We start from the raw sequence: 12,428 nt of genomic DNA, 5'->3' as shown, positions 1-12,428 counted from the left end.
ATGCATATACATGCAAGTCTTCCTAATTGTCAGAATGTAGGCCTGATAGTTTATAGAGTACATCAGTTTGTCATCAACATTACTGTAGGCTACTGTATGTCTCCGATGTCATTCATTGTATGTATAGCCTTAACTGTAGTCCATGTGAACTCCCCCTAGGCTACATGCATCAGTGTCTCTCAGTGGCAGAACATAGTAGAATGTAACAATTTTACAGTTGGGACTTATAGTGTCTGATCTGTTTGGCTGACCTGTACGAGGATATACTCACTGGAATGCACTGGCCCCGCCCACCCTGTTTCTTCCTCCTCTCTCTCTCTACTTCTCTCCCAGGCCCTCTATCTCTCCATCGTTCCCCCCATAGCTCCGCCTCTCCGCCTCTCTCAATCTCTCTCTCTCTCTCTCTCTCTCTCTCTCTCTCTCTCTCTCTCTGAGTGACTAAGGGTAATTTAGCGTCATCCGGCTCCTTTGATCAGTCTGGTTCTGGTTCCCATTAACATCAAGGTCCTGTTCTGTGCTGTACAACTCCCAGTGATTCTTTTCATCTGCTTCTCTGACTACATGCTCCAACTGTACTACCAAACCAGAAAACTATTCAACCTTACAATCAGTGCAATGTAAAATCGATTCAAGACCCCTATAGTACTGAATGTACCGCATGTAATGTTTTTTTGTGAGGGGTTGTCCTAGAGACGCTTTTGATCAATAGACAGTGATGTACCTCCATTCTCATGTTGAGAGCTTTCCTCCTAACATGGATCAATACCAAGCAACATAACCTCATACACCCACTACATCTACTGTACAACAACATCCACTGACCAGAGAAGTCCACAGGCATTCACTATGTGGAATAGGAACTGTTCCTTATTGCACTTGTTTAATTACATCAGAAACTCAGCTCTATAATTATGCTATTCCAAGCAATTAGCAAAGTACTATGTAATATAACATATTGTGTGTTATTACACAGTTATAGAGCAACTTAACATAAGGTTCTACCCACTGTATTTTTATCAGGCACAATGACAATGAAAACTGCGACCATACCATATCCCTCCTGGTTCAGAATGTGCTGTAGCCCATTTAGGGTTTCATATGAGATGTTTTTACCGAGGGGCCTTTCCATGGCATGCTGGACGGGCTGCAGACTGATTTACTTACCGACACGGCGAAGGAATGTTCCACACACAGGGTGTCTGTGATGTTGGCGTTGGCCTGCACCCTCCTCTCGCTCTTCTCATCCGAGTTGACAAACGCCCCCCTGGCCTTGGCCCTCAAAGAGTCCAGCGTCAGCGTGTACCAAATGACTGGGACACAAAGGCGGTGTATAGAATGACTGACAACACAACAACACCTAGGCTACTCAGTGTCATCCCATTTCACAGCATCATTGCAAACAAACAAAAACGTCTGTTCAGTGTCACCGCTGATAGACTGCATGGAAACTGTGTGGTGAACCGTGTAACATGTATTGAACGGCCATAAGCCTAGTTTCAAGTATGATGTGCTATTGCGGCTCAAGTTTTCTCAAAGCTCTGCGGAAAACACTCTCCCACAAGATAACCTTTGGGAGTACAGCTTTACTGGTGGACGCTGGCGGCTGGCTTCACACGCTCAAACAAAGAGACTGTGTTCTGTTCACTATATTGTACCTTTCCTTTAAGGGTCTTATCGCTTGGGGTGGGGTGGCGGTTTCATGGGAGTACATTAGGAAAGCTGCGACTCTTATTCTTTGGTATTCAGCTGATGCATCTTGGGATTAAACAATTGGAACTTCACTCAGGGTTTTGGACTCTTTATTTGGTAAAGGGCTATCTATCTTCTAAGAATATCAGTTTTATCACTGCAATGGCAGCTTACAGCTTCAATAGGAAAGTGGAATATGCATCACTGCTCTGTAGGATAGGCTGCTGTTTAATGATTGCCTCAATAAAGTTGGTTAGGCTTTTAAGTGTCCACTATTTACTTGGTATTCACTTAGATATGACAAGCATGTCATGCAATGTACAATTACGTAGCAAATAGACTCTTACCGGTGCCAGAGTGAGTGTCCTGATCAGACTTGACGCTGTAGTGGAAACACGCTCTGGTCTTCACACACACTGTGCTCCTCTCGTTCACCTCACACGTGGGCTGCTGCAGGTTGATCTTGGTCGGGTCAAAGGTCATGTTGGCATGCATCTCTGCTACATCCCTGGACCTGAAGCAAGAACGACACATTGCTAACCTTCTCCATATGTAAAAAATACAAAAAATTAAAAATGTGTATACATTGTAATATAAACGTGTATGTAATAGTCCTTTCTGATGTCATGATGTGTGTGCAATCTGTAGACCATGGCGTTCAGCGGTACAAAGAGAGCTGTGGTGGCGGAGGTCAGAGGTTTCCATGGTCTAGGCAGCTGCGGTATCATGCTGTTGGGGCCACTGTCATGGCCGCTTTGGAATTAGGGAGTGACTACAGCTCTCTACAGCCATAGTCTGCTGCCAAATCCTGTTTTAAGAGCTAACCCTCCTGGGAGTTTGAGTCTTTCACACAGCAATTTGCTCAGTGTGTTCTAGCAGAAACAGAGGGGGAGGGATCCCTGGCTGTGGCCCCTGTGGTGTGTGTGGGCTCAGCTCCAGTGGAGGAGAGGAGAAGATCTGATGGATTTGAACACAGATATCCGGGGGAGGATCTGGACTTCCCGTCATCACAGGGTTGTCGGTTCAAATCCCTCAGATGCACACAGCTGTGTAAACCCGAGTGAGACAATACCAGATAGACAAGATAATACAGTTATGTGAAATGATTTGCCAGGATTTCTAACCCTGCACCATGTGGATCCAAGTGGAGTGTGTGTGTGTGTGTGTGTGTGTGTGTGTGTGTGTGTGTGTGTGTGTGTGAGAGCATCCACGTGTGGAAACGCACACTCACCAGAACAGAGACGCTCCTCCCAGCCCACCGATAGTGACATCTATGATGCCGTCTCCATTCAGGTCCATGACACCGTGGATGGACTGGCCAAAGAACTTCTTCTCCACCCCGTCTCCTCCGGGGGCGATGCGCTGGGACCACATCAGCACACATTCAGACAGACATCTATTGCTACTGTCTACTATCTACTGTGCTGTGTCTATAGATCAACTAGGACCCTACACATGATGTGTCAGTGAACACGAGACAGGACATGTCTATGAGACCATAGTGGACAAACTTTTTTGTTTTGACAAACATTTACCTGGACAAACTTCTCCCTGATGGTCTTGCCTACTCCGTGGTAGATGTAGACCGCCCCCGTGTGGTCGCTCTCGAACGGTGAGCCGATGACCACGTCTGCGAAGCCGTCCAGGTTGAGGTCAGCCACGGCGGCGATGGCCGTACCAAAGCGGGAGCCACACGGCTCGTTCTTGTTGACGCTGGTGCAGCTGTGGGAGGTGCAGCACGTCTGATTGATAGGCCTCAGAGTGGTCTGGTGCTCGAACATGCCCTTCTGGAGGAACAAAGAGAACGACAGCCAATTACAATTGTGTGTGTTGGTTTGTGCATCATCATGCTAGGATCATGCACACACATAGAAGAAGTTCATTGGCCAGTCCATCCACGGTGTCGTGGACCTGAATGGAGACGGCATCATAGATGTCACTATCGGTGGTCCTCTGTGGCTCAGTCGGTAGAGCACGGCGCTAACAACGCTTAGGTTGTGGGTTTGATTCCCGCTGGGACCATATATACTGAAATGTATGCACTCACTGCAATGTAAGTCGCTTTGGATAAAAGCGTCAGCTAAATGGCATATATACATATATCATGCCCCTGACCCAATCCAAATCAAGACTTCATACATAATGTGTGAATAAGAGAACAAGAACATTGTTTGTACAATCATGTATGAATATCATACTGTATGAGCACAATTTACTACAGCATATAGTCAAGGAAGTTGTTCTTCCTTACTGGGTATAATAAAGTGACATTATTTCTGTCTTCCATACTGTAATAACATTATTTCTGTCTTCCATACTGTAATAACATTATTTCTGTCTTCCATACAGTACTATTGACCTATCCCATGATTGCCTGGTGTTCGTGACTGAATGGTTAACTCTGGCATGTCGACACACTGAGCACTTTGCGATGAACACATGCATTCACAGCGTGTGGGTAAATCTACTTTAACACAATTTATACACTGTCTGCACATATGCACATATGACGAAACACACACACGCACACACACACAAATGCAAACACACACACACACACACACACACACACACACACACACACAAACAGTGTACTGTACCTCGTTGAGTTTATAGACATACACCTGGCCCTGCTCATCTCTCTCAGGGCCCATGTACATAGGAGCTCCGACCAGCAGGATGTCTGTGTATGAGTCCATGTCAATGTCAACAGTCTGGAGAACGCTGCCAAAGTAGGAACCAATCTAGAGGAGACACACAGGGAGGTCAAACTACTGTACATCAACCACTTAACCTAAAGTACTGGAGCTATTAGCAGGCCTTGACATCAGTAACCTCTTCTGCATTTCTTGCTGTCAGCTTTCGTCTTTTGGACTTTCTTTTTACTTTAGAGATACTGTACAGTATCTGTCCATGTCTATCTCAAATGGTACATGATATGATATTTTGTTTTGTAATGTTGTTGGCACAATAATGAAGGTTACAGTAAGCCTTTGTAATGATGTCGCAATATGGTTAGGATGATAACGATGATGACGTCACACCTGCTCTCCTTTAAGTATTTGTGTGACAGTGATGTTTTTGCCATCCAGCCGGTAAATGATGACTCTGCCGGTGTGGTTGTACCGCGGTGCTCCTGTGATGTATAACATACCATTGGGCGTGGACGCTGACTGCACATCATAACCTGCAGAGAGAGGACACACACACACACACACACACACACACACACACACACACACACACACACACACACACACACACACACACACACACACACACACACACACACACACACACACACACACACACACACACACACACACACACACTGTTACTGGCCCCTGGTCCTAGCATAGATTTTTTTTCTCATGATGACTGATGTATACTTGATTCATTTACTTTAGACAAATGTACTTGTTGTAAGTCGCTTTGGATAAAAGTGTCTGCTGAATGTCAAAAATATAAATGTAACACACACACACACACACACACACACACACACACACACAGTTCAGCTTTATAACCGCAGCATGAGGACACACTCAGGCCCTATTAGAGGGTTATTTTTAGTATGTCTGCCTCCTGGCATTAGTTTATAACTCTCATTGTGAGGAGGAAGCAGTTAAAACCAGAGAGGTTGTTTCTGAGGAACACAGCTTACTGTAATCTTCAGCCGTTACGCTGCTAATAGTGAATGTCTGAAATGGACCGAACAGCCGTTCAGATTGTTTTCCCTGACACTTTTATTAAATAACATTATTAAAGTTCCTGCACAGTGTATTCTCAGAAGGCCATAAAAGGTAATAGGCGGGGGGAGAGTAAAGATCTGTGTGTCTGTCTTGCAATATTACGCTATGTTTCTGGTTGCTCACCATGCTACCCTGTATGTTTATACTGAGGCTGTGAGGCACTCAGGACTTGGTGGAATGTGTACTCTCTCTTACTGTAAGTGATTTCTGCTAGAGTCTGTGTGTGTGTGTGTGTGTGTGTGTGTGTGTGTGTGTGTGTGTGTGTGTGTGTGTGTGTATGTGTGTGTGTGTGTGTGTGTGTGTGTGTGTGTGTGTGTGTGTGTGTGTGTGTGTGTGTGTGTGCATACACAAGCTTGTGTGTGTGTGTGTCTGGGTCTGGACTTACCTACATACCCTGCCAGGCCCTCATATCTCTCAGCCAGGGGGTTATTGAAGGCATCCTTGCTGGGGACCACTGTCCCCTCAGCAGTGTGCATCACCACTGTCCCATTCCAATCGTACGCCCCCACAGCACCCAGCATCACCCCCTCCTACAGGAAACAGGAAATCATCCAACAGGAAGGGGAGGAGTCAGACCAGACACAAAGACATCTAGTGAAAGGGCCACTGTCACAATGCACTGTGTCAAGTAGCTGTTTCCCATACAGTAGTACATGAAAATGAAATCCCTGTGAACAGGAACAACTCTTTCACAAGCTGCAGCTAGTCATACTGTACAGTAGACATGTCAGTGAATGCAGCCCCATTCAAAGACAGTGTTTTTTGTGTTTAGGCTAATAGCTTGTGCTGACAGTGATTGTGTTTACAGTAGGTGAGAGAGATGGTGACTCAGAAGGAACTGTACTCGGAAGGGTAAAAAGAGAGTGTGTTTACTCTTTCATTTACAGAGAGAGGAAATGGCTGACGTATGCACCAAACTTTGGAGAGAAAAAACCCCAACGTTATTTGTGTTGTGTAAACCCCTGCTTCTCGTTCTCTCATGCAACAAACAGACATTTTGTGTTGCCTCTCTCTCTCTCTCTCTCTCTGTCTCTCTCTCTCTCTCTCTCTCTCTCTCTGTCTCTCTCTCTCTCTCTCTTTCTCTCTGTGTCTCTCTCTCTCTCTGTCTCTCTCTCTTATTCCTCCCCACAGGTGTGGGCTGGTGAGAGTGCGAGGAGGACAGAGGGGCCCTCTGTGTTTCCAGAACATTCTCTGGATCACGGTGAATGGTCACGGGTACGCAGTTTGATGGCGAATGAGAGATAACACCGTCCTGTGTCTGGGACCATTCATCGGTCAGTCACAGATTCACACCGACATGCTTAGATCTATCCTCACGCCAATACACTTTGCCCTTTGGCACAGTTACAACAGGGCCCATATTCACAAAGCGTCTCAGAGTAGGAGTTACGTGGACAGGTCCGGACCTGATCCTAGATCAGCGCTCCTACTCTGAGATGCTTTGTGAATACAGGCCCGTGACGGAGGAAAGAAGGGGTAGAGAGAAAAGCATGTGGACTTACTTTAAACGTATGGGCACTGAACCCAGCTTGAGACATCTCCATCGCAAATGAAGTCGTGTTGTTGCCTGTTGTAGCTGTGAAAAGTCAATTAGCTTATTATTATTCATATTTTATGCATGGTCACCTTAATATTGTGTACTGTAGATATACATCTAGTTAGTGCAAGCTAACGCGTTATTGTGCAATGCATCTGACGGTTGTATATTTCAATATGCCAATGTTATTGTATCTGATCCCAACTCAAACAAACAAACAAAAAAAACACATTATAAAAATTCAGCAAAGGATTGTGAGGCTTTTCGCTATTTGCAATACACAACATGGCACTGTTAAGAAGAACTTATGAAAACTTGCGGTAACAATGGCATGGTCTAGTCTCTTTTGCAAGACTCATGGGGCTCCACTCCACTACACCATTGATTTAATGTCAGATACAACCATCTGTGGGTAGATACTATAGTCTATCTAATGCGATGTGTAGGCTTAAATTTCCTATGGAAGCTGTCATATAAGACTAGGCAAATTGCGCGTGAAAGAGAAGGGTATTATGCACAAGGGTAGCCCTCTTTCAAATGAACAGAGACAGAAATAGTCGGCCTTTCACACTTAGTATTCCTTCGACAATGGATTTGCTTAGGAGATCAAATATACCATTGAACTTGCCACCCGAAGATCTCATCCAATATCCGGAATTGTACAATTGCTTTACACCCTCCAGAAAAGCAAGGTTCCACTCCCAATAGCCAAAGATGATAAATAAAGATACTAAATGTAAACTCATTTCACTTCCCTCTGCATGTCATCTCTTGTATCAAGATGGTTTCTAGCCTAAGTACTGTATATTACTTTGTTCAAAGTTAAACCGTGCTCTAGTAGTTGTCTATCCCATGCATTTCATTTCATCTGCGGCGCAAATTATTTGGCCGTGGTTGAGCACTTCATTTTCATCAATACTTCTGTGAATCAGTTGTTAAAACATCGCAGAGAGTGTCCACAGATGAGGCACACAAAATAAAGCAAACTGCACTTGCAATTCATTCTTAGTGAATTCACCCCTTTGTCTATTACTGAGTTCACACAGCGATAATATGATCCTGGTTTGTGGGTGAACCTCAACCTACCCTCCAACGCGAAGATCCTGCTTCCCAGAGCATCAACGATGGTAAACAAGGCCGCCTCATCAGACACGTTGAAGAAGTGATCTCCCACAGGGTCGCTGGCAATGGACTTGATCTCGTCAATGAACTTCTTCTGCACATCACTGCTCGTGTTTTCACGATTATAATGACCAAGGACCTGAGATAAAATACACAATGGATTGATGTTTCCAGTGGGTAAGAGTAATAAAGAATATGTTTTACACATATATTGGAGGTATTTTTGGGTTGTGAGTTTTAACTGTCTGTCACAGCTCTATCTATGGGTGCACTGAGCAGACATGTAGTATTATGGCTGAGGTAAACTCTTAGAAAAAGGGTTCCAAAAGGGTTCTTGGTAGGGTTCTTGGTAGGGTTCTACCTTCTGTAAAACCATTAAGGATTCTCCCACAGGCACAAGCCAAAAGAAACTTGGTTTCCCTTTTTTGGATTATGTGTGTGTGTGTGTGTGTGTGTGTGTGTGTGGAGATGGTATTACTCACAGCGATACTGAACCTCTCAATCTTGTCCTCGTTACACTTTGCTGTGGTATTGGCGAGATTATAGGAGTCATGTGACTCTCCATCCGTGACTACCACCATGACCTTCTTGACCCCAGGGCGTGCCCCTCGCTCCACAGTGAAGGCCTCTTTCCTGATGGGGAAAGAGAGGGCTCAGACACAGGCCTTCTCTATGACAGTCACACAGTTCAAAGGTCATAAGCAGTGGCGTCATGGTGAGCATGAGGTACGGAAACAGGATTACACACAAGGTTCACCGCAAAGGCAGGAGTGTGGTTCAATGCTCCCAACAAACAAATCATTAAACAAAATGAATCATTAAGAGATTAAATTCTTTGAGTTTAGACATGCTTAAGCAAACAGAAAAGGAGATTCTTAACTAAGTGGAAAGGAATTCAACTACATCAAAGTGGATTAAACTTAACGTTTAATTAATTTACGTTAAATTGACCAGAATTGAGCAGGGACTAAACTGGTCCTGACCCCGATGGTTAACTAGTTACAGTACCTTGCAGTTTCGATTCCCAGGGCTGTCATGGTCTTGGTACCTCTTTGCTGAGGAAGTTTTGCAACTTGGGCCAACAGGTCTTCAGTGTTGCTAAACTGGCTGAGGTTGAACCTGTGGGTCACATTCTCTCCATAGGACACAATACCCACCTAGGACACAGAGACCAAGGTTAAGACTGACACTCAAACACATGCCCACTCATCCCTCGCTCCCCCCCTTCTCTCTCTTTCATTCCCTGTATAAACATACTCCTCCACTCCTAGATGGTCTGGTAGAGATATGTGGTGGAGTCTGGGGATTCTAACGTGATGTCATCTTCTTTATAAAGGATACTTATCCAGCCATGGAATATATGATCTATAAATGGTGAGCTTCAATGGACAAAGTTTTCCAGTGCCACATAGAGGAAAACTGTAATTTCCCCATGAAACCAAACCACAGAGTTCTCTTCCCCAGGGGTATTCTGAATTGGAATAGGAATCTATTTATAAAACTAACTCAATAGAGATCAATTTAATAACAGTATGAGAAGTGATTTAATGGCTACCGTGATTGTAATGAATCGATGATCATGTAATTAAAAGACAGTGAATGGAAAATGACAACCCTGTATCATGTTATTATTATTTTAATCATAGTTATTGTCAATCTCCCCTTGTTGTGCCAGGTTTAGTTGATGATACTGAAAGAACAAATCACCTGGGACAGTTTGGGACCAATTTCGATATTCTTGAGAAACTTGAGGAGGAATTCCACAATTGTTTTCCAAGGATAGATGCTGTTGGAGCCATCGAGCACAATGACGATGTCCAGCTCTTTGGCGCAATCTGGAAAATAAAAGTAATTTAAAAAAATGTAGCAGCCAATAGTTGGTCATATAATGGCAAGTTGCATACTGTAAATCAATTGAAAATCATTACGCTGTATGTCAAATTGTATGCTTCAGTTTAGCCTACCACAAAGCTAAATTAAAAAAGAACCTGGTGCTGGGAAATACATTGTAATACGTAGTCACAAATTCTAATCCTTTTTTCCAAAATGTGTACGTGGGTGTGTGTCTGTGTAGAACAGAGAAGCCCTCTCATCTATTCTCTGTGTTTCTAGGAGTGTCTGTGTCTGTGAGGACTTTGTTTACCTTGACTCACTGATTCCTCTGTGCTGAGGAAGACAAGGATGACAGATCTTCTAAACTCTGTCCTAACTTGGGCATGCATGGCAGTGGGGCCAGGGACTAGTTTACACCAAGAGGAATGCTCTTGTGTATATGAGTGATGCTCTCTGTGGCTACATGGCTTAAGGGTAGGGTCGAGGGATGAAGAGACAGAGAGGGGTGGATGGAGAGAGAGAATGGTGCATTGTGTACCTTGGACCCCCGGCGCTATGGAGTTGAGCACCTTGAAGGAGGAGCTCACGTTGGTGCAGACCCCAGAGATGTACTGTTGCTGTCCACACATGTAGCCATACTGGGGGCCACAGGCCTGGAGGACGGAGGACAGAGCGCGCACACGCACACACACACACACACACACACACGCACAAGCAACACGCACGCGCACACACACACACACACACACACACACACACACACACACACACACACACACACACACACACACAGGTCTGTGATGAGTTTCCAGATTTGGATTCTGCCTCTGCCTCTAAGTGATTGACTCTCTCAAGTTCTGAATCCATCCATATCTGGCTCACTAAGACTACGAGATGAAATGACCAGCCCTTATATGAGCAGTTCCCTCTGACTAAGGTACCAGCCCAGTGAGGAAGCAGAGGGGAAGGAAAGTTCTGGTCACAACCACAAGATTAAACAGGATCTTTTTATGCCATCATTATAAATCCTCAGACTATTTTCTTCTACAGAGAGAGAGTGTACAGAGAGAGAGAGACTGTGACAGAGTGGCTGCTAGGCATTATGAATTGTAATTACAAACAATATCTGGAAAATAAAGTCATTTATACACTATAAATCTTCCAGAGTATGGTCATAGTGTTTCCCTGGACACCCAGTTCTTCTTCTCTACTTGAGGGATTTGGGAGTTTTAGAACTAAATCGAGTTCATTCATTTGTCCTCTGTGTATGTCAGTTGTTCTAGAGAGGCTGGTGGAGACAGAAATCGGAGGACGGGCCCATTGTAATGCATGGAATGGAATGAGGAATGGTATCAAACGCACACGGAATGGTATTAAACACCTTCTACCTCCACCAGAATCCCCTGTTCTGCATATAGTAACAACGCCACAGTCCACACAGGCCTGCATGGCTGCCTTTGCTTCACGTTCCCACATGTCTTCTTACCAAAAAGCCTCCGTTAGGGTTTGTCACCAACGTCGTTCCCATGGTCATGTTTTCCTTGACTTCATGCAAGTTGGGAATAGTTGTGTTTTCTGGGGGGAAAATATGAATAAATAAATAAATAAAGGCACGAAAAAAGAACTGGACGAAAAGAACAGCTGGTCAAATTCCTCTGTCCAGGCATTTTCCCATAGGCAGAGAGACCCCACCATCCCCCAAACCCCAGTTTTAACGATGTGCACTATTGACTGTAGTTGACATGTACTGTAGTTATTTATAGGATTGTTCATAACTTCACCATCCCTACCTCAAACAATGAGAGATGTGGGATCTCTTTACTAATACAGTCGTTAGCAGTGTGCGTTTCATGAAATGGCTTTTCTCTAACAGCATTCTTCAAAAACGTCTCATGAGTAATCGTGGATCATGCTCTCATAATTCATGTCATGTCCACAAGTCCGAATAAAACCAGTCTTGTCGCTAAATAATACGACCATTGTCTGTCTCGACTGTATAACAAGATGGTCATCAGGGCAAATATCCCTTATCGTTTAACCTTTACCAGGACACACTCATAAATCAAAACAAATACATAGATAAGATTCACAAATAATTCACTTGTTAACAACGATTCCTCTAAAACTGCATAATCTAACATTGTTTGGAACTGGAATGATTCTAACTCTACCACTGCCTGTCAGAGGAGTGTGTTTGTATGTGGAGGCAGAGTGTGTGTGTGTGTGTGTGTGTGTGTGTGTGTGTGTGTGTGTGTGTGTGTGTGTGTGTGTGTGTGTGTGTGTGTGTGTGTGTGTGTGTGTGTGTATTTTGAGGATCACAGGGGAGGCATGCATGAAGAGCATGCACTTGAGTCATTTTGGTTATCTAGTTAATTATGATATAATTATGCGTAGAGGAGACATTAAATCCTGTTTATTTTCTGTCTTCCTGTACTGATGTGCCTCACGTCCTGTCCAGCACACTCCCAGGGAGCCCCAGACACACAGACAATGTG

The 12,428-nt window shown here is 44.3% G+C and overlaps 1 protein-coding gene across 1 annotated transcript in view; it reads right to left on the bottom strand.

The window, feature by feature from the left end:
- itga1 (integrin, alpha 1) overlaps window positions 1–12,428 on the bottom strand; it is a 35,065-nt gene that overhangs the window by 8,286 nt on the left and 14,351 nt on the right. Inside the window, exons 4-17 of the mRNA XM_083670612.1 lie at window positions 11,420–11,508; window positions 10,472–10,586; window positions 9,808–9,935; window positions 9,109–9,257; window positions 8,583–8,733; window positions 8,065–8,239; window positions 6,944–7,017; window positions 5,827–5,971; window positions 4,734–4,876; window positions 4,290–4,433; window positions 3,225–3,476; window positions 2,921–3,051; window positions 2,037–2,203; window positions 1,165–1,310 (exon numbers count right to left, since the gene is read on the bottom strand). Coding sequence (XP_083526738.1) covers window positions 1,165–1,310; window positions 2,037–2,203; window positions 2,921–3,051; window positions 3,225–3,476; window positions 4,290–4,433; window positions 4,734–4,876; window positions 5,827–5,971; window positions 6,944–7,017; window positions 8,065–8,239; window positions 8,583–8,733; window positions 9,109–9,257; window positions 9,808–9,935; window positions 10,472–10,586; window positions 11,420–11,508 — 2,009 coding nt within the window. The remainder of the gene's footprint in view (window positions 1–1,164; window positions 1,311–2,036; window positions 2,204–2,920; window positions 3,052–3,224; window positions 3,477–4,289; window positions 4,434–4,733; window positions 4,877–5,826; window positions 5,972–6,943; window positions 7,018–8,064; window positions 8,240–8,582; window positions 8,734–9,108; window positions 9,258–9,807; window positions 9,936–10,471; window positions 10,587–11,419; window positions 11,509–12,428) is intronic.

Source organism: Argentina silus, assembly GCF_951799395.1.
Source record: "Argentina silus genome assembly, chromosome: 5".
NCBI lineage: Eukaryota > Metazoa > Chordata > Actinopteri > Argentiniformes > Argentinidae > Argentina > Argentina silus.
This window is presented reverse-complemented; position numbering and strand designations above follow the sequence as displayed.